We start from the raw sequence: 27,535 nt of genomic DNA on the forward strand, positions 1-27,535 counted from the left end.
CGAACCACGAAGGAGCTCGGGGGAGTGGCGGGGTCACTGAGCGGTGGGATGATCCAGAAGGGCTTCACGGAGGAGTTGGCACGTGCACCACCCTGAGAAGGGCGAGAGAAGAAGACGAGAGGGGAGAAAAGGCACAGGCAGAACAGCGTTTAGGAGAGGGAAAGACTCGTGGGGGAAAAGGAGGAGCCAGCTCAACTGGAGTGCAGAGCCTCGGGTCGGGGGGCTGGGAAGCACGGGAAATGACAGTCTGAGAAGTCAGAATCCTGTCAGCAATGGGGAGCCGCTGAATGTTCTGGGTCCAAGAATAATGTCCTCCATGAACATTTGAATCAATAAACAAAAGGACTTTAGGGAAGTCTTAAGGGGAAACTGGCCTGCTAAGCTGCCGCGGTCTCCAGCTGGACTGTGGTTCACCTGCTCTGAGAGGCTCTGCGTCCCCGTCCCCGTAGGTGGTGCCTGTCTGTGTGGAACCCCATGTCCCCTGTGGTGTGGTCTTGGGCAGCAGTGATTGAAGTGTCCCCCAAAATAACAGATTCTGAGCAAAGGAATGGCAAACGCGAGGGGAAGAATTTCTAGGAATGGCAGACAGCGAGGGGAGGGGCGTTTCTGGTAAAAACTGGGCTCTGCGCCCCAGCTCCCATCAGGTTCCCTGACCCAGGTGAGCCTGGAGACTGTAGGAAGGTGGCTGTCCCCACCATCTTGCCTTCCCCACAGCCTGGTGGACACTGTAATCCCTGGGGACGGTTTGATGGTCCTGCCTGGGATAGAGGAGCCCCCATTTCTGAGTAGCCAGGAGATCAAACACAGATCTGTTTGTTTCTTAAGTCTCCTGAAATATTTATGGAGAAAAATGAGAAAGGGTCTCTGTTTGTTTAATGCATCCTCCAGGGAAGAAGTCACGGGGAATAGGCCACTTCCTGAGTCTGAGAACCAGTGAGCAGAGATGGAATTTCTTGGGGTTTGAAGCCAGACTGTGTACTTGCAAAAGAAGGTGGGATAGGATTTCTGGAGGTGATGAAGCCCTGTCAACCTCCTGCCTCCAGCCCAAGAAAGGCCTTCAGCACTTGCTTTCCTGGTGACTCCAAATCTCAGCCTAGTTTTTATTCTGGGCTTTGCCTCAACATGCTGTGTGACCTTATGCAAGTTGCTTAACCTCTCTGGGGGTATCAATCCTATTTGGCCCTTGACAGTGTTTGGAGAGTCAGCTGAGCTGTGGAGTGGGCTTGCTCTGAAGCAGTGAAGAGGTAGAAAGGGGTATAGGGAGCATTGTGCTGTGCAAAAGTCCCAGCTATTCAGTGTTCCAGGCCAGAGAGCTGGCCAGGAGCAGGACTGAGGGCCGTTGGTGGCCTCAGCTGTGGCCCATGGGGTCAGGCTAGCGGGAGGGCTCTAGGACCCAGGCCCATCCTTTGGCCCCCTCCCCCCTTCCTCCTCAGATCAGCCCTGCTGTCCCACGTCCCTGAGAATGCTGGCAGGATTTCCTCCCAGGAAAGGGACGGGGGTGTCCGGTTTACATCCCCTGGGAGTTGCAGGCAGCAATTCCTCCTGACAGTGGGACCAGCCTTGTCTTCAGATGTGGAAGTCTGTGGCTCCATGCCCGAGCCTCGTGGCTGGCCTCAGATTATCTGCTGTCCACACTCAGGGAACCTGGATCCCTGCCCTTAGTTTGGCCCCTGAGGCTGGGCTTCTGTTCTCAGCTCTGGGGCTGGCTTGTTGTTCTGTCTCCCATGGTGGACCTTGTAAAGAGATAGTAGTTAATAACAGTTATTATCATTAGAACGATCTGAATCTTAATACAAATGACCATCCGCTAAGCACCTGATCATGCCAGGCACTGTGTGGGCTGGGGATGCACAGAAGGGACCCATCTCCCCAGCCTTTAAGGAAGTTGACTTCTGCCTGGGAGGCAGACACAGACACTGAAGGAGGGCATGGGGCAGTGCTGAAAGCAGGTCCTGAAAGCCACAGAGCCCTGGGAGACTGAACAAGGCTTCTGAGGGGAGGTGGTGTGTGAGTCTGACTTTGAAGGTTGAGTAGGATTTGGGAAAGGGTGGAGGAGAGGAGGCGCAGCATGAATACAAACAAAGCAGGCTCACTCCTGAGATGAGATGTTCGAGAGCTTCCGGGTTGTCCAGGGAGGTTGGAGCATGGAGGGTCAGGAGCTGGGAAGGTGGGGAGGGGAGGCAAAGCTGGAGGCCATGGTGAGTTGTGCATGAGTTGCACATGGGAAAGAGACGTGATCAAGTGCTTAGATTCCACAACAGTAAACATCCATTAAGCACGTACTGTGCCAGCCACCGTTCTAGATGGTGGGACACATCCACATAGGTGATCGAAACTGAAAAACATCCCTGCCCTCAGGGCACTGGCCCTGGAGGGCGGGGACACAGGACAGAACACAAATACACAGATATTAGGGTGTCAGGTGGTAGGAAATGCTATGAAGAAAAGTGCAGTGGGGTCAGGGGGCAGAGCGATGGGAGGGACTGCTTTAGACAGAGCAGCTCTGCAAAGGGGACATGAGGGCCCAGGGTGGAAGGAGGGGAGGAGGAGCCACGTGGAATCTGGGAAGATCTTTCTGGCTGAGAGAACAGAAAGTTCCTAGGCTCTGAGGGGGCTTCTCTCGTGGCTCAGATGGTAAAGAATCCACCTGCAATGCGGGAGACATGGGTTCGATCCTTGGGTTGGGAAGATTCCCTGGAGGAGGGCATGCAACCCACTCCTGTATTCTTGCCTGGAGAATCCCTCTGGACAGAGAAACCTGGCAGGCGATAGTCCTTGAGGTCTCAAAGAGTTGGACACGCCTGAGCGACTAAGCACAGCACAGGCTCTGAGGAGGGGCTGCCCTCCACTCAAGGCATGCTGCTGCTGCTGCTAAGTCGCTTCAGTCGTGTCCGACTCTGTGTGACCCCATAGACGGCAGCCCACCAGGCCCTGCCGTCCCTGGGATTCTCCAGGCAAGAGCACTGGAGTGGGTTGCCATTTCCTTCTCCAATGCATAAAAGTGAAAAGTGAAAGTGAAGTCGCTCAGTCGTGTCTGACTCAGCGACCCCATGGACTGCAGCCTACCAGGCTCCTCCGTCCATGGGATTTTCTAGGCAAGAGTACTAGAGTGGGGTGCCATTGCCTTCTTCCACTCAAGGCATAGCTGTGAGGCTTTTGTCTAGGGAAGTGTGAGGGGGGAGGTCAGAAAGGAGGGTGAAGCTGGGCCTGGGTCCCCCCGAGTCCTCCTGCCTCCCTCCTGCTGGCACGGGCTTCCTGCTCACTGTTTGTTGACTGACTAAATGAGCGTGACCACTCAGGGGAGGACGGGCAGGACGGGGAAAGGCTGAAGTCTGGGCAATGGTGAGGGTCTGAACCGGGGCAGAGACAGTGGGAATGGGAAGAGGAATCTCCAGGCCTTGGGGGCTGGTTATGAGGAGAGGAAGACAGCCAGGTTGTTCCTAAAGTGCCCCCAGAGAAGTGCTGGATCACAAATCCATGGGCATCACCGTGGTGGGCTTCCCACACCCCTCCCCTGGGTCCCTGAGCTAGCTTAGCCTTGATCTGGGGCTTGTGAAGCGAAACCAGAGCTTCCCATCGCCCCTGACTTCTCAAGGGTGCTCCAAAGTGGGCCGAATCCTCCCGAGGGGCCTGCAGGACTTGGAGGAAGTCCTCAGAGGCCACCCTCCCCTGCCAGCCTCACCTTGCCTCCAACCTCATTAGTATTTTGAGCAGAAGCATATTTATTTTTTCCTGTGGGGAATTGGTGTACAGCTCACTTCAAATTAAGTAAAACCAAAGAGCAGTTAAGAGGCCCTGCCTTCCCAGGTCAAGGAGGAACGACCAAGCAAAGTGGTACTGATGCTCTACTGGCTGCTGGGCATGTCTGTTCTGGGCTGGCCCAGGTTTGAGTGGCAAGGGAGATGCTGTAGGACTGGAGTTCACCAGTAACAAAATACTAAGGAGAGGTGTTTGCTTAGTGCCAACCACGATCCAGGGACTGTGCTGTTTTACATGCATATTATGTCATCCTCTCAACCGTCTGTGAGGCACAGGGATGGGGGCGGGGGGCAGGTGCTACTGTTATGTCCATTTTGTGGATGAAGATACTGAAGCCCAGAGGGGTTAAGTAATATGCCCAAGATCACACACTTGTATACCGAGACAGAGCCAAGATTCTGTCCCAACCTTCATGCAGCCCGGAGCCCATGCCTCTAATTGCCTGGCTCTTTAGTCCCTCAGAAGCATTGCATTTTACCAATAGCTTCTCCCTGAATTGTTTCCGTCCCATTTAAAAAAAGGACCAAACAAAAAGCCCTTTCGTTGCTATGGAACACAGAGGCCTCTCTAGAGTCACTGAGGTGACCTAGGACAGAGGGGCATGGGCCAACATTCCGTCCCGGCTCTGACGCGGTCCCTGCTCCTCCCCTGGGGGCCCAAGACCCTTGGGGGCCGTTGTGATGGTCCAAGCAAGAGGCCTGAGCCGGCCAAGTGGAACAGTGAGGGCTGGAGGGGAGACAGGACTCGAGGTGAGGTTTTGGAGCTTGTTGAGTCCCTGGAGGCTCCTAAGAGGTGGAAGTCAGTAGGGGAGCAGGGGTGCCTGAGAAACCCAGGAGGAGGCCGCTCCGGTCAGCAGTTCTGTGTCCCAGGTCCAGCCCCCCTCAACCAGACCATCTCCCTTGTTCGCCAGCCTTGGCTTGGACAGCATTTTCGGATTTAGAAAATCAGATCTCTCAGAGGCTGAAGTTCAGTGCTTTGGGCTCTATGGGCAGCCCCGGGAGAAAAGGGGTGGCAGCCAGCCAGAATTGGGGAACTGAGCTGGGTTCCTGGCCAGAGAGATTGGAAGTGGGGTTGGAGGAGAGAGACAGAGAACCAACAGGAAGCTTTTTCATCTCTGCTTCTTTATCATGCAGGGTCAGTGATTTTTGCTAATAGCAACCTCCTGGGAAAAATATTGATCCAAAGGTGGTGATCCAGGAGAGCTGTATTAGAGAAAGCTCCTACTTTCTCAGGAGAGTAGCCCTGCCTTCTAAAAAGCCTGAACCTTTAAGAATCCCGGGGAGCTTGGTACCCTAGAGAGAAAGTCCCTGGTAAGCATTCCTCCCCGGAGCCTGCCACACCCGGGTTGCCTCTCTCTGCAGCTGTCTTCTCTCCCCAAATCCTTCCTCCCTACTTCTGATCCTACAGCAAACCATAACTCTCCCCTCTCCCTTCCTTTCTCTCTGCTGGGCACCAAGGGGCTGGCCTGTGTTTAGAACACTGAGGGGTTTGTGCAGGACACTTGTCAGAAAAGAGTTTTGATTCTGACCAGAACTTCTGATGGCCTGGAAGGGTGATGCTGCTGCTAGAGGAAAGCTGATAGGGATGAAACCTGGGCTGCCTCGCTGGGAGCCTGTCCTCGGTTCAGGCCCAAAGAGGGCCTGGGGCTGGATTAGGGGAGCATGGAGTGGGGTCCTATCAAGCTTCCCCCTGCCCTGACCCTGCCCTCTAGCCACTCTGGTCTGCTAGCTGCCCCAAACTCAACTTGTGCTTTTCTGCTTTGTCTCTACTCAAATGATCTCTTGATCCCTGCTTTCAAGGCCCAGCCAAAATGTCACCTACTCCAGGAAGCCTTCTCTGATCTCTCCTCACTCCAGACTCCATCCTCATGTCACTGCTGTGTTGAAATGGTTCTGGCTGAACACACCTGTCTCCCCTGCCAGAGGGTAAGCCCTGTGCCCTGAGTGAGGAGTAGCATGTGGTGCCCCAAACCCCATGATGTGTTTCTCGTGCTGGCCCCGTGTATGTTCCAGTAGAGAATTTTGAATGACATATCTTATGTTTTTGCATGGATACGAGGGTCTATTCTGTGCGTACAGCACAGCTGCAGCCATGTGAGATGTGTTTGTTGGCAAATTTATCAGAGGATGCAGAATAAAGCCTCCCAAACCTGTCCCCTGAAGGGCTGGGGACAGATATGGAAAGCTTATTTTTCCCTTCTCCCATCCCCCAGTGCTGCTCAGACAGAGGCTGTGCTGTCCTTGAAGAATTCTAAAGGAAGGGAAGTGCTCCCCAATGCCTCCCAGACCTCCTGCCCAAGAGAGGCAATGGCCTGGTGACCTTGTGACAGGAGTGTGCTCTCCCGGGGCTCCGCTGTCCCCTGGGAGGCTGCCATATGCTTTCCGGACGTCCGGGTCTCATTATACTCCAACTCGAAAATTCATCTTGTCTAATTGTGCTCAAGGCCTGAGTGAATCCAGGAACTATTAGCTTGGCTCTGTGGGCTGGGGATCACCATGGCAACAGAGGATGCGTCCTAATGAACTGCATCCTTGGAGACTGGCTCAAGGGTCCCCCTCCCTCCTCTCTGTGTGGATTGCTGCTGTCCCTGCTGCTTGGCAGGGGCCCCTCCAGAAAGGACCTGGGCTGAGGAGAGGTGATGGAAGCAGCCTCTGTAGGAGCCGCCCAGCCCCCTGTGATGTGGTCCATAATTCCTCCCAGTGCTGCAGGGATAAAATATACTCACACATGATCCTACAGCCTCATTACAGGCCAGGGGTTTCCCTTCCCTGACAAACAAATACCTTTCATCTAAAACACACACACGCACATAATTCCAGTGGTTTAAGTGCTGTTTGCTTTGCAAATCTTTCTAAAATGTGGAGGTTACACTTCCCCTTGGAGGCCTGACTCAAATGCCACCTCCTCCAGGAGGCCTTCCTGGAATGTCTGCCTCTCTCCCAGCCCTGTTTTGCCACTGTGCTTGGTTTGTGCCTCCGGGAGGCTGGGCCCAGAAGTGGACTTAGCCAAGTACATACCAGCTTTGCTTCATGCCATGTGACAAGCTCCTCTAACACAGTAAGCCCCCACCCACCTTCCTCTTTGGAGGAAGCTCAGCTTAAAGGAGAAAGGTGTCTTTGCTAGCAGCCTTTTCTACCTTCAATCCCACCCCAGGGCTCAGATCGGGGAGCTTCTCTGTTGATGTGGCTCCCAGGACCATCGGAGACCCTCCTGCCTCTATAACTGTGGGTAGTGGCCCCAGGCCAGGCACTTTGCCTTCCCCACCTGAGCAGGAAGGAAGGGGATCCCCTAAAACTGGGCCTGTGGGGGAAGGAGTGGAAAAGGAAAGAAGACTTGAGGAAATGAAAAGAGTAACAAGGGACAGCCCTGGCTTGGCCCTCAGCCCCCAGGCCCCTGGCACTGCCATCTCTGGGCCTGGTCACCCACAGAAAAGTTGTTTTATGTGGGAGGAGGGTTGGAAGGCAGAGATGCAAACCCAGCAATTTCTCCACATCCACCCCACCTCCTTCTCAGCTGTCCTGCTGATTCTCAGTCTTCAGAAATGACCTGGAGAGAGAAGAATGAGTAGGGAGGAGGCTGCCGGTCTGACTTTTAATTAAAAGGGACAGGACACCTCCCAGCCAGCCTGTAAGGCAGTGGCACTCGTGATGTGTGGGTCTCCATTGAGGAGACTGGGGTGGTGTGCAGGTATGTGGGTGTGTGGACAGCTGGCCAACAGCAGAAGAGATCTGAGCGTCTACCCAGAAGGCTGAGTTTTCTCTTCGCTCCTCCATATCTACTCCCCTCAGTGCAGCAGACATTCTTGAGCATCTGCTGTGTGCCAGCCCCTGTGGCAGGCCCGGACATGCAGAAATGGATGAGACACAGGCCCTGGCCTCGGTGACTGGGTGGGGAGGGTGGGCACTGAGGGGTTGAGGGGCCCACCTCTCACTGGACCCTTTCATTCAGGCAGCACCCCCTGAGCTCTGCCTGGGTGCTGCCTTTGAGAAGGTCCTGAGGATGAAGTGGTGAATGTGGTAGAGGCCCAGGTCTGCATGAAGCTTACAGCCAAGGGTGATGTGGGGGTGGGGCAGCTATTACAGGAGGAGGGTAGCACATGGGTTGGGGGTTAGGCACCCCGGGGAGGAGCAACTAATGCAGCCCAGGGGACTTCGAGGGCACTGAAGCAGAGGCCAGGAGGAAGAGGACTTGGCCAAGCAGACAGTTAGGAAGAATAACCAAAGTTAACAGCGGCAGGGCCTGTGCAAAGGCCCGGAAGAGAGAAGCAAAGGCTTTGCGGAACAGAAAGACATTGAGCATGGTGAGGCCATAAGTGTGTCATGGTGGGACCAAAGCCAAGGAGGCCATCAGAATCCAATTTGCAAGGACCATGGCCTTGATTTGAGGGCAGGGAGCGAATGTGCACTGTGCAAGAGAATGATATCAGGTTTAGATTTTACAAAGGCCACTCTGGCAAGCATTTTTGTGTGTGTGATTAAAAAATTAAAATAGTTTCAGGTTTTTTTTTTTTTTTTTTTTTTTCATTTAAGGCCACTTGGTGCTGTGGAAGGGAATGAGGGAAGGGAAGGAGAGTGTTGGAGTAATTGGGGTATTTGGCCCAAATTAGGGTCTGACCCCAGGCACACAATGCCTTGTACTTGGATGGTTTCTATTTTTAATTGATGTATTGGTGTATAGTTGATTTACAGTGTTTTCAGTATTCAGCAGAGTGATTCCATTATACATAATTTTTTTTTTTTTTTTCAGATTCTTTGCCATTACGGTGGTGGTTTAGTTGCTAAGTCGTGTCCAATTCTTGTGACCCCATGGACTATAACCCTCCAGGCTCCTCTGTCCTTGGGATTTCCCATCCAAAATACTGGAGTTGATTGCCAGTTCCTTCTCCACGGGATCTTCCCAACCCAGGGATCAAACCCAGATCCCTCTCATGTACCGAGTTAAATAGGATCCAGCTGTCACCTCCACAGTTCCCAGGGCTCTGATAGCCCCGGTTGGTGGGCGTCCCACCATGTTGTGTCTGCTGAGGTTTCCCCTCCTTTGCCCCTGCTAGGGAAACGATGGTGGCTATGAGTTTCATGGTTCTCTACTTCAGTGAAGGGAGATTTGGTGAGGTAAGCAAAGCCCACCTTCTCCCTCTCTGAGAACATCAAGAAGCAGTTCCTTTCTGTTTTCTAATAGAAAGTCTTCATGGAAGCAAACCTGTTTTGCGGGCAAAAGGGACTGCTTGTACAAGTCTCGCAAGCACACATTTGTTTTCCTTGTTGGGATATGCATAATTTTATTTTCTGGGAGGTAACACACAGCTTTGCGATCCCTTGCCTAGAAACAGCTGGCTGTCCCATTGGATTAACACCATCTGTTTCCTCTGAGCAGGAAGGTGTTAAGGAATCCCTGCCCAGGCTGGGTTTGGGACAGGAGGTGAGAGCTGTCAGACGGCCTGGGGTTGGGGAGTACAGTGGGAGAGAGAAGTGGGAAGGTTGGCCTTATTAGAATGCAGAGTTGTCACTGTATCCTGTGCGCCATTGAAATCCCAGGGCTAACACAGGGCCTGGCTCCTAGTATGTGATTCCTAAACTAGTTGGTGGATGACAGAGTGAATGCATGAGTTGGATGAATGAATGGGGTGGTGGGCACAGGTGAGTAAAGGTTGCCTCCAACCTCCACATAATCATAAGCTAGTCAGGAAAAGCTTGCTCATTGACAATGGTAACATGAGGTGTGACGACAGCAGAGCCTGCATGGAGGATGAGCTGCGGGGCAGTGCAGGGTCATCTGGAAGATGTCAGGAGTCTGTTTCTCAGGACAGTGAGGTATTATGAACTGATTGTGCTGCTCCCCGCAATGCATATGTTAAAGCCGTAACCAAATTTGAAGATAGTGCCTTGAAAGAGGTTATTAGGGTTAAAAGTCGGGAGTGTTTCAGTTCATAGGGTTGCAAAGAGTCAGACACAACTTAGTGACTGAACAACAATAACAACAGGTAGTAAGGGTGGGATCCTAATCCTTAGGACTGACGCCCTTATAAGAAGAGGAGGAGACACCAAGTGTGTGGCAAGCAGTGGGAAGGCGACCGTCTGCAAGCCAGGAAGAGAGCTCTCGCCAGAAACCAACCCCACTGGCACCTTGATCCTGGACTTCCAGCCTGCAGAACTAGGAGGCTGTTGAACCATCCGGTCTTCTCTTGGGATATAGCCTTAGCACCTGATACAGTGGGGACACTGTGTCTGAGTTGGGGGGTCAAGCTGAACAGGGCAGGGGGAGGACTTCTCCCTCGCAGAATCCTGGGGGCAGCTGGTCTCCTTGGGAGACTTATCCTGGAACATGTGCACCAGGAGATGCGGAGTGACAGCCCAGACTGTGGAATCAGACTGCTGGGGTCCTGAACACATTCTCATCCCCCAGTGTCTTATCTGTAAAGGATGATAATAATAGTAGTTACTGTTGGAACTTCCCTAGGGGTTCAGTGGTTAAGACTTTGCCCTGCAATCAGGGGGTTCGGGTTTGATCCCTGGTCGAGGAGCTAAGATCCCACATGCTTTGAGGCCTTAAAAACCAAGACATAAAAGAGAAACAATATTGTAACAAATTCAATAAAGACTTTAAAAATTGTCCATACCAAAAAAAGAAGTAGTTAACTGTTGTAATTCCTTATTGTACAAGTGACGTTGTGAGCATTACGTTTATTTTACGCGTGTAAAGCACTTAACCCCAAGCGTGGCGTATAGTAACAAACACGAGCTGTCCCTCTTCCTCTTTGCAGTTTTGTTATTGCTGTCACTCTGGGGTCTCCCTTCTCTCAACTCGTGTTCCGGGGCTCCAGCCATTGTTCAGAATGTTCTAGGACCTCCTTGAGAGCAACTTTCAGTACCAGCTCTTAAGGTCAGGAAATCAGTTTGACACTTCATAGCCGGCCTCCCCCCCAACCCCAGAGCCATCTTCCCCACCTGGAAAGGACCAAGCTTGTGTCTGAATGACTCTGGATGTGACTCAAGAGGCGGACCCTGTCACTGGAGGGCAAAGACATGCCTTTGCTGACGGTATCCCTAGCCTGCCCCAAGCAGGATTTCACACCGGGAATGTAAAAAAACTAATTTTTTGTTATTGTTGTTTAAAAAGTGGTGATTAAACTTAACAGTGTGGCAAGAATATGTTAATGTCCTTCCCAGCAGACTACTCCAGAAAGGCCAGGGCCCTCTCTCTTTAAAGCCATGATTTAAAAAAACCACATCGGACATCCCTGGTGGTTCATTGGTTAAGAATTCACCTGTCAATGCAGGGGACACGGGTTCAATCCCTGGTCCCAGAAGATCCCACGTGCTGCAACTTCTGAGCCCTCGTGCCCTAGAACCCGTGCTTTGCAACAAGAGAAGCCACCGCAATGAGATGCCCACACACCACAACTGGAGAGTAGCCCTCACTCACTGCAACCAGAGAAAACCTGCCTAGCAACAAAGACCTGGTGCAGCCGAGTTTATAGATTAACTCATTAACTAAGAAAGAGCAGCCACCTCACTTATGTGTAAATTCAGCCCAAATTCATCATCCTACAATCAAAAGTCATATCTCCTGAGACCCTTTGGAAAGGTGGAATTAGAGGTACTTTTATCTGATTATACATTTCTGTCTTTGCCTTTGTGTGCTAGGTATTATGGGCTTCCCAGCTGGGGCTAGTGGTAAAGAACCCGCCTGCTAATGCAGGAGACATAAGGGATGTGGGTTTGATCCCTGGGTTGGGAAGATCCTCTGGAGGAGGGCATAGCAACCCATTCCAGGATTATTGCCTGGAGAATCCCATGGACAGGGGAGCCTGGTGGGCTACAATCCAAAGAGCTGCAGAGAGTCAGACACAACCGAATTGACTCAGCACCCATACACTGTGTATTTATTACTTTGATAATTAGGAGAAAATTAAGCAACCTTTTAAGAAGTCTTTGAAAAAAAAGAAGAACTCCAGACTCCCAGCTGCCAGGACTGTCCTGGGTCTTTGGTGGCATATTCCGATTTGTACATGCCATCATCAAAGACGCATAAAAGTACTGTCACCCTTTTGGAGAGCAATTAGGCAATGTGCTTCACAAGCCATTAAAATGTCCATATCCTGTGACCTAGTAATCCCACTTCTGGGAATCTGTCCAAAGGAAATAATCCAGAGTCGGGGACAGGCTCTGTGCCTCAAGATGCTCATCACAACATTATTTATAACCAAAAATTGGGAGCAAAATAAAGGCTTTACAATATGAGACTGGCTAAGTAAATTAAGCAGCATTTATTTGATGGAGCGTTCTGCAGCCATTAAAAACTGTAATACCCGATGCTCTGCATGTGGGAAGTTGTTTCTACTAAGTGAAGAGGGCTGGATACAAAGTTTTATGCACTCCAGGGCTATAACTGTGTGAAGGTTCTTTGGAAAATGCAGGTACTCTGAGACTGAAAAGGGAAGAGAGAATTGACAGGACCTCCAGGTGGGCTGAGGGAGAGAGGAGGGATTCACTGATGGCTCTTAGGCTTGTGGAATGAAAGTTCCATTGACTGGGAGTCACTGGTGGCTGAGCAGCCTGGGATGGGGAGAAATCAGTAGTTGGTTCCCAAGGTATTAGGTCAGAGGTGTCTTTGATAATCTAAAGGGAAGGGTCCAAAGCTTAGGAACGATGTCAGGTGGAAATTTCAGAGCCATCAATGTAGATGATATTTATTTATTCTCAGCTGCACGCGGGCTTTCTCTGGTGGCAGTGAGCCTGGGCTACGCTATTGGGGCGGTGCTCAGGCTTCTCGTTGCAGTGGCTTCGCTTGTTGCAGAGTGCAGGCTCCAGGGCACCTGGGCTTCAGTAGTTGCTGCAGGTCGGCTCATTAGTTGTGGTGCTCAGGCTTAGTTGCCCTGAGGCATGTGGGGTCTTCCTGGACCAGGGATTGAACCCAAGTCCCCTGCAGTGGCAAATGAATTCTTAACCACTGGACCACCAGCAAAGTCCTGCAGATGGTATTTAAATGCCTGAGTTTGGATGACCTCAGGCAGGGAAGAGTAGAGGCAGCGGGTCACACCTGTGAGTACCGTTAGAGTCCCTTGCACGTCCCTGCAGGTCAGTGAGTCAGAATCTCTGAGGTGGTGGCCCATCGGCATTTACTCCAAGCTCCCTGAGTCATTCCCATGGAGGGTGGGGGCTGGGTAAAAATAGAAGTGACTCGTTTTAGCCCCAGGCTCTCTATGGCTGAGACTGAGGAGGGGAAACGGCTTCGAGTGACTGAGGAGGTGTGGCCAAGGGAGGATCAAGGAGGAGGGACTGGTCACCTGTCCCAACTGCCCTCCAGAGAGCCAGAGTGAGGAGGCTTTGGGCTCTGCATTGGGCAATGTGGACGAGGCCCTTCCAGCTCTGGGATTCCTGTATCTAGAACTGTGTAGATGGGCCCCACAGTGCCCAGCACAGGGCTTTGCAGGCTGTCAGCATGTTCTGTTGAACTGAACAAAGCAGTTGTTGATCAGTAGCTTTCCTTAAAGTAAACGTTTTCCACACCCCAAATTCTGGCACACAGTCTGCAAGATTTTTGAGCTGCTTCTGAGTGGAAGAGGCCATGTAGAAACTGCAGCTTCGGATATAGACACACTAAAAGTGTGGAAATCCTTTGATAGCTCATGGATATAGTGGGTCAGAGTATTTGAAACTGAAACAGACAAGAAAAATCCAGAGCATAAATGAAGATGGGGTTCCGTTTTCTCCAATATGTCTGGTCAGTCTCTGATGGCTCTAGATAGAGAACAGTTTTCTTGAGCGTGGGGGGTAGGCATGGAAGATGCTTCCAGGAGCTATGGGCATAAGAAGGATTCTTTATAGTGCTCAGTACATCTTCCACTCACTGTGGATTGATTCAGAGCTGCAGAAAGGGAGTCCCATGATGGAGGGTGCTACAAAAAGGAGCCTGTCGCAAGCATCCTGGAGCTCCCAAGTTCCTCCCTGGCTCTCCAGGGTAGAGACAGACATTGGGCTTTTAGAGTAGGTGGAGGGTTTAGCAAGGGGGCTGCATGGATTCTGTTGGTCAGCATCCAGACAGGGCACGGAGGGACAGTGCATCTGCGTTCTACAGTGTCTAGGGTCTCTACTAGGAAACCACAAATGACTCGGGGTGACTTGAACACCTGGAGCTGGGGCTGGAATCATCTGGAGGTTTCTTCATTCTCAGATCTGGTGCCTGGACTGGGGTGACATAAAGGCTGGGCCCGGCAGGAACTGTGGATGAAAGCATTTACATAGGACATCTCCATGTGGCTTGGCCTTCCTCGCATGGCAGTCTGAGTAGCCACATTTCTTCTATGATGACTCAGGGCTCCAGGAGCAAGTGTTCCAGCAAGTAAGGCAGAAGGTCATGACAGCTTAGGATCTAGCCTCAGAAGTCATGTAGTGTCACTTCCATACCAGATTCAAGGGGAGGGGACAGGGGACCACCACGAAGTCCTTTTCACAAAACGCTTCTCTGGATTAGTCACTTCCAGTCCCTGTTTAAGGTGGCTGAGACTAGGTCTGAAGGAACAGTTGCCATCCTGTGTCCATGTCCCCATCTTCCCTGAGGCCTCAGGGCATGTATCCTATTTCGGTCAAAGTCCAATGCTCTCAGACATAGGACCCCATAGAGCAGGGGCTTTGGAGGGAGGACTCTTATGTGCCTGACTGCCACTCTTTGGCTCAGCTGCAGCTACTAGAGTGCAACCTCAACAGAGGGTTTGTAGACTGAGCTGCCAGCCTTGGGAGGGGATTCACCACGCTTACGTTGGGCGAGTGTCCCTTGGACTGGGACAACTGAAACTGGACCTGGTGGCCTCAGCAGGGCCACAACAGGCCAAAAGCTGGAAGTCAGAGGCTGAGCAGTGCCCATAGTAAAGTGATCAGTGTTTGGCTTCCTGTGGCTGGCTGCCCACGGCCAGACCAGAGGGTGGTGGTCACGGTGTCCAGGCCTCTGGGAAAAGGGCCAGCAAGGCAGGTGCTCCCTCCCCTTCCCTCAGGTTCCCTGGAAGAATGCGGCCTGCAGGACAACTCCCCTGGTCAGGCTCACCTACTGATTGGCAAGGGGCCCAGCTGTCTCCCGCTTTGTGTGTGTGTGTGTGTGTGTGTGTGTGTGTGTGTGTGCATTTCTGGGGGGTGCATTTCTGTTTTTCAAGAATTTGGCTTCCTGTGCACTGCAGGGATTTGTTGCAGAATGATGTGAGAACCATGGGTCAGGGAATGCCCTTGCCTCTTCTTCCCAGCCCCTCCTCTCCAAAGGAGGGACCACCCCCTGGAACCAGCATTCTTGAATCCTGAATGGTTGGAGCCTCAAGGCTTTGTTCCCTGCCCCTCTCCAGCTGGACTCCTAAATGCCCTTTCTCAGGCTTCCCACCAGCAGAGTGATGGAGCTCCATGAGGGGACTTGGAATTCTTTATCATTGTCATCATCTTCATCATCTGCCTCCCGCGGTGTCCACTGTTCCAGCTCTCCATCTGTCCATTCAGCAAGTATTCCAACAAGTATCCATTGAAACCCAACATGTATTTACTAAAACTTCTACTCGATGTCAGACACACAGAGAGAGAACTCAGACTCAGACCCTGTGTTCCACGGGCAGCGAGAGGAAGCTGACCTTCGATGGCAGCCAATGCATTGGGAAGTCCCTAGGGCCCCCAGGTCAAAGCACAGGGCACCGGGGAAGCAGGGCAGGGCTCAAGGAGAAGCACGTGTGGACTGGGCCTTGGGGATGGCTGGGATTTGGCCCAGCAGACAGGACATGGGAACTCATGATAACAAGTGCGACCTGAGTATGGGGCCTTGTTGGGACCAGGAATGCAGCTGCCCTGCAGGGGCATATTTGCTGTGTCAAAGGAACCTGGTGGTCCAGTGGTTAAGAATCTGCTGTGCATCATGGGGGACTCAAGTTCAGTCCCTGGTCGGGAACTAAGACCCCACATGCCACGGAGCAGCTAAGCCTGTGCGCTCCCCCACTGCAAGTACTGAACCAAGAGGCCACAGCTAGAGAGCCTGTGAGCCGCAACAAAAGATCCCTCATGATGCAACAATGATCCGGCATGCCACAGCTAAGACCTGAGACACCCAAATAAGTAAACATATATATGTATATATGCTGCTAAGTCACTTCAGTCGTGTCTGACTCTGTGCGACCCCACCAGGCTCCCCCGTCCCTGGGATTCTCCAGGCAAGAACACTGGAGTGGGTTGCCCTTTCCTTTTCCAATGCACGAAAGTGAAAAGTGAAAGTGAAGTCGCTCAGTCGTGTCCGACCCTCAGCGACCCCATGGACTGCAGCCTACCAGGCTCCTCTGTCCATAGGATTTTCCAGGCAAGAGTACTGGAGTCGGTGCCATTGCCTTCTCCAATATATATATATATATATATATATATATATACATATACACACACACATATATATAAAGAGAGAGAGAGAACCTGCCCTTGTCCTTGGGTGCTCCCTGTCTAGAGCCCTTGGGGTGGAGGGGAAAGAGGATCTGGTAGACTGGGTCACACCCTGCCATTAGGAGTGATCTTTCTTCTTTTTCCCAGCAGGGTCCATATTATTTTATTTTTGTTGCTTTTTGTTGTTGTTGTTTTTCTTTTTTGGGGGGCCATGCCCCCCAAAAAAGACTTATGGGATCTTAGTTCTCCAACCAGGGTTTGAACCCATACCCTTGGCAGTGAAAGTATGGAATCTTAACCACTGGACCACCAGGGAATTCCCACCAGGGTCCACATTTAAGAGGAGGTGAGGCTATGTAAGTACCAGTTCAGGGAGTCAGTTTGTCGTCCATACCAAGCGTCTAGGCAGGAGGTGATGAGAGGCTGAACCAGAGGAGAACCCTGGGGCTGGGCCTTGCCTCCCATGGGTGTCTGCCGAGTTGTCTTTGGTGGAAGGTTTCCTGAGTGGAGGAGGTCACTGGGGTCTCCCTCTTCTCTTTGCTGCTGGCCTCCCAGCTCCTCCCAGTGCCAGGCCTGTTCTCCTGGTCCTTTGCCCCCTTGCTGTGTTTTTCCCCCAGAGCCTCTTTGTGACTTAATCAAAGGCATAAAAGCTACTGATGGCAGACTGCTGTGCTAGCCACCCGGGGTAAGCTGGGGTCAGCCAGCAAGGACATGGGACCGGATTTTCCCCGCACGCCTGTGGATGGGCCTTTGGGGCCTCGTCACTGGCAATGATGGCAGACAGGCTGGAATGGGGCGGGGGAGGGTGAAGAGGTCCCTTTCAGCCTGGAATCCGCATGAGTCATCCAGACTGGCCAGCGAGCCCATCCCCGGGGGGCCCTGGAATTGTGTAACCAGCTTCTCCCCTCCACCCTTAGTTTTCTTGTCGGAAACCTGCCCAGAGACTCCGACGGAGAGAAAAAGGATGTGGTGATAATTCCACATGTTATTCAAAATGAGCTGGGTGAGAATTTATGGAACACCTCTCACAGGGTAGGCATTGAAGACCTGTCAGAAATGGGCCCTGTCCTCAGGGAGTTTGCAGTCTCGAAGCCCTGTGGAGGAGCCTAGGCTCTGCAGGGTGGATAGGGTCTCCGATGCCTCCAGTGATTTAAGAAGCAAGTGATGAGCCAGCCACACCCTGCCCAGAAGTTCTGGGTTTTCCTCCTGACGATAGGGCTGGCTTAGGTCCAGGCACACCCCTTCAACTGCCAATCCTTAACTTGACATCCAAAACCCGCTGCCACCTGGCCCCGCCCATCTTCCCAGGCTAGTCTGCAGGCTCCCTTGTTCCAGCAGCAACAGATTCCTTGCCCTTTCCTGGTGGCCCATGAGCTTGTTCCCTGCATCCTCCCTTGTGCTGTTTCCTCTTCCCGAAATGCCAGTGCCTCTCCCTCCCTCGCCCCTGGTTCCACACTCCGAATCTGGAATCTGAGTCAAGCCTCAGGCAGACTCCATGCCAGCTTTTCCTCAACTCCCCTTCATCTCTCCGTTGGGTCAGTCAGGCATTGTTCTGTCTCCCACTCAGTATTGCTGTGGTTGCCTAACTCAGACAACGCACTGGACTGTGAGTTCTTTGAAGGCAAAAGTGGAGCTCTGTTTCTTAGCAGGAAGATGAGGCAGAATGGCTTAACTTGGTTTAGGCTCTCAATTCAACTATTTATCATTCTGTGACCTTGGGCAGATGACCTAACAAGTCTGAGCCTCAGTTTTACTGTCTGTAGAATGGGTGCCTGACAAGTATGAAATGTTCCGTGAACATGGCCTCTCATTCTGCTTTGCAGCATCTGTCGTCCTTATGCTGTGCCTTGCACAGATAATATGTTCAGAAATTTTTGGATGATCAAAATGAGTGACTGGTGCTCAGAAATAAACTTGAGCATACACCATTAACTAATTTTCTACAAAGGTGCCAAGAAATCACACCGGGGAAAGAACTGTCTCTTCAGTAAATGGTGTTGGAAAAGCCAGATATCCACATACAAAAGAATGAAATGAGATCCTTATCTTACAGCATACACAAAAATCATCTCAAAGTGAAGTGAAGACTCAAATGTAAGACATGAAACATAAACCTCCTAGAAGAAACCATAGGGGGAAATCTCCTTGACATTGGCCTTGGCAATGAGTTTTTGGATATGACACCAGAAGCAGAGGCACCAAAAACAAAAATAAACAAGTGGGACTATATCAAACTGAAAAGTTCTACACAGCAAAGGGAACTATCAGCAAAAAGAAAAGGCAACCTGGGGGATTGAGAGAACATGTTTTCAAACCATGTATCCAATCAGGAGCTAATATCCAAAGTCTAAAAGGAACTCATGCAACTCAATAGCATAAAACAGAAACCCAATGAATAACAACAGAAAACAGTTGTTTTCTGAAACAAAGGGGAAACAAAGGGCAGAAACAGAAAACAAAGGGGGAAGGATCTGACCAGACATTTTTCCAAAGAAAACACACAAATGGCCAACAGGCATATGAAAAGGTGCTCACTGTCACTAATCTTTGGGGAAATGCAAATCAAAGCCACAATGAGATACCTCCTCAGACCTGTTAGGATGGCTGTTATTAAAAAAAAATAGCAAAAGGTTGGCGCAGAAGTGGAGAAAAGGAAACCCTGGTACACTGTTGGTGGGAATGTAAATTGGCACAGCCATTATGGAAAACAGTTTGGAGGTTCCTCAAATATTTAAAAGTAGAACTACCATATGATCCAGCTGTTCCTCTTCTGGGTATATAGTCGGAATCCTCTTCAGATTCTCAAAGAGCTGTCTGTACCCCTATGTTCAGTGAAGCATTATTTACAATAGGCAAGATATAGAAACAGCCTAAGTGTGAGTTTGATCCCTGGTTGGGGAACTAAGATCCTGCATGGCCAAAAAATAAATTAAAATTTTTAATTAAAAAATTTTTTTTTAAATCTCTTGCCATTTTTCAACAACATGGATTAAACTGAAGGATATTATGCTCGGTGAAGTAAGTCAGACACAGGAAAAAAAAAACTATAATCTCACTTATACGTGGAATCCTAAAAATCTAAATAAATACGTATAAGTAAAGCTCTAAACGGTGGTTACCAGGGGGCAGGAAGGCAGGGAAGATGGGGAGAGGTTTGTCAAAGGATGCAGACTTGCGGTTAACAGAATGAATGAGTCTAGAGATCCAATGCACAGCATGGTGACCGTAGTTACTAATACTGCGCTGAATACTGGATGTTTGCTAAGAGTAAGTAGATGTCCGGTGCTGTCACCACACACACACAATGACAACTATGTGAGGAGATGACTGAATTAACTAGCTTGAACACAGTACTCATTTCACTGTGTATATGTATACCAAATCATCATGTTACGTATACCAGATCATCACACCTTAAGTATGTACTATTATTATTAGAGAAAAAAGAAAATAAAAAAATTTTAATCAATGACTTGCCTGAGTCACATCTATTTTGGAACCTTAAGCTGTCCAAATCAGAAAGGACCTTAAGGATCACTTGATTCATGCGATCGCTTTTACTTTTCCTGAAACGAGTACTGAAGGGCACATGGTGTACTGAGGGTCACTTGAAAGACTCACAATTCAAACCTTCGTCCCCAGGGCCCAGTTCAGCGTTCTGACTGTTGCTGACATGTTGCCTGGTCCCTTGGGGCTGCTGGGCATGGGCACGACCAAGGGACATCCTGATGGGGAAGTGGACCCTTTGTGAGAATTCGGCATCTTCACACCATTCTGCTCACCTCCATTTCCTCCCTTTTTCCTACAATCAAAATTCCTAGATTTTGATTTCCTACAATCAAACTAGGGAGTTTGGCATGGCATCCAGAGATGGCAGTGAAGTTGCTCAGTCATGTACGACTCTTTGAGACCCCGTGGACTGTAGCCTGCCAGGTTCCTCTGTCCATGGAATTCTCTAGGCGACAATGCTGTGGGTAGCCATTCTCTTCTCCAGGGGATCTTCCCAACCCAGGGATCGAACCCGGGTATCCCACATTGCAGACAGATTCTTTACCATCTGAGCCACCAGGGAAGCCCAAGAATACTGCAGTGGGTAGCCTATCCCTTCTTCAGGGGATTTTCCCAACCCAGGAATCGAACAAGGATCCCCCTGCATTGCAGGGGGATTCTTTACCAGCTGAGCTACCAGGGAATCCCCCAGAGATGGTAGAGATCCAGCATTTTCCCTAGCTCTGCAGGGAGGCAGGCAGAAACTCTTGCTTGCCATTTTCTTTGGAGAAGATTGTCTGCCAGGCTCCAGGTCTCCTTTTTCGTGCCCTTTCCTTTGGTGTCATGGGTCCTTCTGCGTTTTCCCTCATTCACTACCTCCTACTCTTCCATCCCTGTCTCTCATCCTCCCCAAGCACCCTGTGCCTTTAAGTTCTGTTTGTAGACACCTGGCCTCAGACTAGATCCTATATCCATCTTCAGTACCTGAGGCTATGTCTCTCTCAGGCTCCCATCGCTCCAGGAACTGATGCTTTCATTTCAGTTATTGAAATGACTTATCACCTTGCAGAGTATGATACTCTGCTCTCCAGTCGAAGAATTTCAGCCCTTGTGAGGTGGGTTTGGGAGGCCAGCAAGGCCTCAGGCCAGTCAAGAATGTCCGCATTAGAGAAATAGGATGAGAGTGAAAATGGACCTCAGACACCAGCCTTTCCCTTGGCTTCAACTCACAGGGCTGCCAAGTAACATGTTCCATGCCACACCCTGCAAGTGGCCAAGGAAATAACCCGAGAGGGAAAATGAAAGAGGCTCTTTAAAGCTTCTGTTAGCAAAAAAATGTACTGAGCAACTACTAAGCTAAGCCCGCGGTGGTTCTTCAGCGAGAGGGACGGTGCCCAGCCCTGAGACTGGCTGTGGGAACTGGCTGTGACTGTGTGTGTGCTCACCATGATATTGCCATTCCAGTGCCAATTCATTCTTATAATTATTTTTTTAAATGATACCTTTTTCAGATGATAAAGATGATATGTGTTCATCCTGGACCATTCTTTGTGTTCTTCTGCTTTCCCTTTCTTTTTTTACTATAAGTGTATTTAAATATATCCTACCTTTGACATTTATTATTTTAGTATTATATTATATCAAGAGCATTTCCCCATGGGGTTATCTATACTATATTTCATTGATTATGATATTGCACATTTTGTGATCTCTGAAATTGGGGTATATTTTCATAGATAGCATGTCATAGGTTATCACTACATGTTCTTCTTTCTCAGAAGAACAGAAATTAATGGTCAGCCCCACAATCAATTGAATTAGAGTGATAAAATACGGTATATGCTTCAAAAACATACTTTTTCTGCTTGAAAATGATGGTCTGTCATTTGAACACAGACGTACTCGATGTTATCAGCCTCTTATTGTTGAATAATTAGGTGGGTGCAACTTTCTGCTTTTCAGAAACTTCCGGATATGTGAAGTGTGTCCACCTGGCTCGTTGTTTATTCGAGCAGACTCCCTGAGTAGGTGAAATTAGTGCAAGTCTTAGAGGCTCTTGATGCAAACACATGTGCATGTTGACAAGTACCAAAAGTGAACACAAAGGGACTAATCTCTCTCTGAAGGGTTGAGAACAGATTTGGAATTACAAGCCAATGAAGCACAATTCCATTGATTTTTGTTTTAATACGCAACCAAAAGTTGCTTCTGAGTATCCTCCTGTATCAACAAGGATTATTAAGCCATATTTGGTATTTGGAAATCCAAATTAGTACATCCGTAGAGTTTACTGAGGCCTTAAAGTTTACAAGGATGGCTGGTGCCGTTGCCGTTTTTAGCAAAGTTCCTACTGTGTGCCAGAAATCCAGAAATTTTCAGTAAGCATGCTTTACCCTTGGTGTCCTCTTGAGTTGGTGCCACTGTCCAGTTGCTGATGTTTCTACTTAATTGAAAATTGCTGTGAGTTTAACTTTATCATTATTGACTTAGTTTGTTGTGGGTTGTTTAGTGAACCAGCCCTGGGTAGTACTTATTCGCATATCTGAAACCTATAATTTTTAATTAACCAGTTCATCATAAAGTATCATCTGGGACTTCCCTGATGGTGCAGTGGATAAGATTCCACCTGCCAGTGCAAGGGATACAGATTCAATCCCTGGTCTGGGAAGACTCCACTTGCCTCAGAGCAGCTAGGTCCATGTGCCACAACCACTGGGCTCACGCTCGAGAGCCTGTGAGCTGCAGCTGCTGAAGCTGGCGTGCCTAGAACCTGTGCTCGGCAACGAGAGAAGCCACTGCAGTGAGAAGCCCGTGCAACACAATGCCCCCACTTGCTTCTACTGGAGAAACCCCAGGCACAGTGATGAAGACCCTACGCAACCAAAAATAAAACAAATATATTTTTTTAAAAAGCGTCATCTGTGGCCCACCTATACAGGAGTCTCTCAGGTGCCTATTCAAATGCAGATTCCTGGGCTCTCATCTAGACCTCCTGGATCAGAATTTCTAGGAGTGGGCCTTAGAATAAGCATCTCTGCTAGTGAGACCCTCTGAACACATCTTTAATGTGTTTGCATGGTGGTTCAAAAGGGAATCTTCCGGATCTTTATTGCTAAGGCAGATATACATATAGTTCCCCAGTTCTGCTTATATAGAGCTAACTGCATGTGGATTTATCCTACTTAAATATCCTGCAAGAGGAAGGGTGCTGTTTCATCACATAAAATTGCGCAAGGCCTTTTTTAGGAAGTAGCGGGTGATTCATCCTGCCTCCCTCTTATCCTCTGTTATCCCCGGTTGTTTCCCACTGATGCTTGGGCATGGGTACGTGCAGGACCTCTGGAGCAGCCAAGATCCAGGAGCCCAAGACCTCAAGGAGCACGCTATACCCTGACAGTGGCAATGCCTGAGAGAAACCCACTTAAAAAAGGAACATGGCGACCAAGACAAGGAGGGGTCCTAGGTGGCTCTCCACGGGCCACGGGGAGAAACAGCCAAGTCTCAGAGCCAAGGATGCGGCTGCCCTGGAAAGTGGCTGGGAGGATTTCAGGACAGCCACCCCCACGCCCGGGGCCCTCTGAGGGCAGCCTTCTTCTCCATCCCTGCCCTGTGCGCTGGGGGCGGGGCCGGTTCCAGGGCCCCAGTGGGCCTTTATCCGCTGCCCTCAGCTCTGACTGGAGCACATTGTGTCCTGGCTGCGCCCCTCACAGCCTCTTAGTGACGGGCCTGTTGTCCAAGATGGGCCTGCGGCTGGTCCAGGCCTGTGCCCATGTATTATGCATCAGCCGCTCAGACAAAGCTTCTGTGTGTGGGAGCCGGGTGGGGTGGGGGCTTGGCCCCCCACAGAGTCCTGTTTACCAGGCACTGGATGGCTGGAGGAGGGGATGGTGGGGGTGCTGGGTGCAGGAGGTGAGCTCTGCAGTGGGGCCTCTGAGAGCAGAGAGGTGAGCGTCACGGGTGCCAGGCAGGCCTTCCTGACCAAGGTGGGAGGGGAACGATAGCCCGCTGGAAGTTCAGGGCAGTCAGGGGAACGGTCCCCCTCCCTCCAACTCCCAGGGCTCCCAGGCCTGTTCAGAACTCACTGGTTGGTCATTAAGAGAGGCTCTCTGGCTCACCCTGGCTCCAGCCAGCCAGTAATTCCCTGAGGCACCTGTGATGTGGCCGGGCACCCAAGGGATGGGACTGACATGGACCTTCCTAATCTGAGTGGACAGAAAATCAGTCATTCCCCATGGATGGGAAGTCTCTTGGGGGTGCAGGGGGGTCTTGCTCTTCTGAAGCCCCTAACCTGAGGACCTGGCAGCCACACAGCAAATGCCTGTGGAATGAGAAAGGGTTTTTTTGAGCCATGATGTGTCCATTCCTGAGTCAGAGGCCATTGTTTCGGAGCAGCAGCAGAGGGAAGATGCATAGCCTTCCTTCCTAGGTGCTCCTGCCTGATAGAACCTGCCTGATGAAAGACAGGCTTCCCCCAGAGGAGGAGGGTGGGGGAGGCTGCCACTTATAGAGCCCGTTCTGCAGACCAGACACATGGCTGGTTGACATGTGGGCTCACTCCCTCCCCCCACCCGGCAGCCCAGGCAGACAAACCCTTTCCTCCCCTCTGTGCTGGAAAAACCCATCTCTCACTGCCCTGCACCCTGCCTGGAGTGCATCGGGTCCCGCTTCGGATTGGTCAAGCATCCTGCTCTGGTGTAGAACCTATGGGCCAGGGACTGACTCTGGAGCTTGCGCTTTGCTACCAAACAGTATGGTCATGGGCCCCACATGATTGCTGTTGGGGACATGACTAATCAGAATTCTTTCAAAAGAATATTCATGCCTCTTCTCTACCCCCCGCCCCCCACCCAGTTTCTGATATACATTTTTTAGGGAGAGGAGGGTTCAGAGTCTTGGATGTATGTAGCCTGAAAAAGCTCTGAGTTGTCCTAGTTCCTTCTCAGACAGGCATTTAGCCTTTTTTCCGTGTTATTTATAGGTTTCAAAATTGTATTCTGAGTCCCACAGAAGGAAAGTCTTTGCTGAAGGTCACCAGCCCCCACCAGGGTCTCTTGCTGCCTAGCCCGCTGACCTTTCTGCCATGCCACACTCCCTTAAAAGCCGGCGGCTGCCCTGGATCTTGGATCAAATGCCTGCTGGAAGCCGTGAGCAGTTATGAGAATTTTCCGGGCTGCAGCCCGAGTGATTCTGACAGGCCTTGCGTGCAGGCATTGGCACGTGGATGCTGACACGCACCGGGAGTCCCGCATCACCATCATGCGTGAGAGCCCTGGGGCGTCTGGGCCCAATGGCCCAAGATCAGGGTCTTCCCTCCTGGGTGCTCGTGGTCTCAGGGGAAAGACACGCAAGGAGTGACTGCATGGTGTGCTGAAGTGCACTAGGTTCTGGAGCGCAGCTCACACAGGCAGGCTAATTCCAATAGCGTGGGTCTGAGAAGGCTTTTGGAATTGGGTGTTTGAAAGGATGGTGTGGAGAAGGCAAGTGTGAGGAAAGAATGCTCTGTGTGTGTGTGCGCGCGCGCGCGCGCTTAGGTGTGTGCATGTGTTCATTCTCAGCGAACCCTGAGATCACAGGTGACGGGCTGGATAAAAATGATGGCTCTTTTGATGGACAAAGAGCTAACGAGGTAAAGAAACAGAATCCAACCCACGAAGGATTTTGAGTGTCTTGCGGGGAGCTTGGACTTTCTTCTCTCAGTGTAGGACACTAAAGGTATTAGCGCAGAAGATGTGACCAGAGGTGTTTTGCTTTTATTTGGAAGAAATCTCTGAGGATGGAAGAACGGGTTCTGAGGACGAGGGAGGAATGGGAGGAACTCAAGTTTACATGCGTATACCAGGCCCTTAACTTATCTTGTCTCATTTAATTCTCCCAAAAACTGTGAAAGTGGGGTAGTAGCTGTGGTTCCCAGATGAGGAGCTACAGCTCTGAGGGGTTAAGAAAATGGCCCAGGAATTGTTGGGCCTGAGTTACAGCTTTCCAAAGACACTGGCTCCCTCCGGCTCTCCTGAGGGGACAGGGTGCTGTCCTGGCAAGGTGGCCCGAGGGGACTGGTGGCTGGGGTGGGCCGGGACCCAGAGGCAGTGCGGAGGGAGAGGAGCGTGTCAGCCCCTGCAGACTGTGGGGCTGGGCCTGACACTGCCTCTCAGCCTTGAAAGGGACCTTCTGTGTTTGTCTGAACTTCGTTCTATTTAATTCATCCTTTGTCCTCTCTTCATCCTTGGTCTAGGAACCATGGGACTTGTCTGATCCCAGCTCTGCCCCTAGTCTCCTGTGTGACCTTGAGCACGCCGCTCACCCTCACTGGGCCTCATGTTCCCGCCTGTGAAGTGGAGAGCAGTGTGTGTGTATGTCTGTGACTGTGTGTGTGTGTGCCTGGAGTATGTGCATGCATGTATGAGTAGAAGCACGTGCTCGTGTGTGTTCTTTCTCAGCAGACTCGATGTGAAGAGCAGGAGCAGGTCAAACCTAGGGCTTTCCTCACTGTGTTCTCTCCCCATGGGGTGGGCACTGCTGCCATCATCACTTCTTGTTACAGAAGATAGAATCCTGTGAGCAGGTCCTAAATAGGCATGGACTAAGCCACGTTATTCTTTTCCCAACATCCTTGATTTTATTTCATTTCATTTCTTTATTTGATTATGTCAGATCCTAGTTAAAGCATGTGGGATCTTTCATTGTGCAGAGACTCTAGTTGTGGCTCATGGGCTCTGCAATGGCACCACAGCACGTGGGATCTTAGTTCCTTGACCAGGGATCGAACCCACATCCCCTGCATTGCAACGTGGATTCTCAACCCTAGGATCACCAGGAAAGTCCCCCAACATCCTCATTTTGAATCCCCACTGGGTAACTGGAATCCTGCTGGCTTGACCCTGTGTCTGAATGGGGCTCTCAGAAGTTGTGGCTGAACTTGGGGTTTATGGTTGAACCTCAGGCACCTGGAATGCCCTAGTGAACGTGTTGTTCTGGATCACTAGATTTTAGTTCACTCTAGTCAGTGTTTACTGAGTGCCTACTATGTGCCGGGCTCTGTACAAATGGCGGGTGACCCAGAGGTGCACCTGACTTGGTCGCTACCATCCAGGAACCCAAAGACGGTGCCGTGGCTTTCAGACTTTTTTTTGGCTGTGACTCCTAGTAAGAAAATCATTTTGTTTTGTGATCAGATTCACACACACACTGGAGAATTCAATGGCACCCCACTCCAGTACTCTTGCCTGGCAAATCCCATGGACGGAGGAGCTGGGGGGCTGCAGTCCATGAGGTCGCTAAGAGTCGGACACGACTGAACGACTTCACTTTCACTTTTCACTTTCATGCATTGGAGAAGGAAATGGCAACCCACTCCAGTGTTCTTGCCTGGAGAATCCCAGGGACGGGGGAGCCTGGCGGGCTGCCGTCTATGGGGTCGCATAGAGTCAGACACGACTGAAGCGACTTAGCAGCAGCAGCAGCAGCAGCGCACACACACACACACACACATACATTATATATACAAAATCAAATCCAAAGTCATGCCACGCACACTGATATTTTCTTTCTTTTTTTGCCAGTAGCAACCTACCACTTGGGTTTCATAACCTACTAGTGGGAGGTGACCCTCCAGGGTGAGAAATGCACATAATGCACAGACTGTATTGCATTTAAATGATGTGCTGTGGGGAATCAGAACACGGAATGGGTTCTTCTGATTGGGAGAGTCAGGGGAAGCCCCTGGCTCAAGTGGCACTTGAACTGCGTCTGGATGAAGGATAGGATTTCAGTCAACAGAGAAAGAGGATGGTCATCCAGACTGAAGCCACAGCCCAAGCTGTGGAGATACGAAAGGGCCCCATGAAAGAGCAAAGAAGAGCTAATGGAATGTGAGCAGCGCCTTTCCAGGGTCATCATGT

The 27,535-nt window shown here is 50.6% G+C and overlaps 1 protein-coding gene across 4 annotated transcripts in view; it reads left to right on the forward strand.

Annotated features, from left to right (window-relative positions):
- Positions 1-27,535, forward strand: part of CORO2B (coronin 2B) — a 149,338-nt gene that overhangs the window by 16,908 nt on the left and 104,895 nt on the right. Inside the window, exon 2 of one of the 4 annotated variants that reach the window (XM_024997921.2) lies at positions 5,559-5,684. The exons of the other annotated variants lie outside the window; for them this stretch is intronic. Coding sequence (XP_024853689.1) covers positions 5,559-5,684 — 126 coding nt within the window. The remainder of the gene's footprint in view (positions 1-5,558; positions 5,685-27,535) is intronic. 4 annotated transcript variants of the gene reach the window in all.

The sequence above is a fragment of the Bos taurus genome, chromosome 10 (assembly GCF_002263795.3).
Source record: "Bos taurus isolate L1 Dominette 01449 registration number 42190680 breed Hereford chromosome 10, ARS-UCD2.0, whole genome shotgun sequence".
Taxonomy (NCBI): Eukaryota; Metazoa; Chordata; class Mammalia; order Artiodactyla; family Bovidae; genus Bos; species Bos taurus.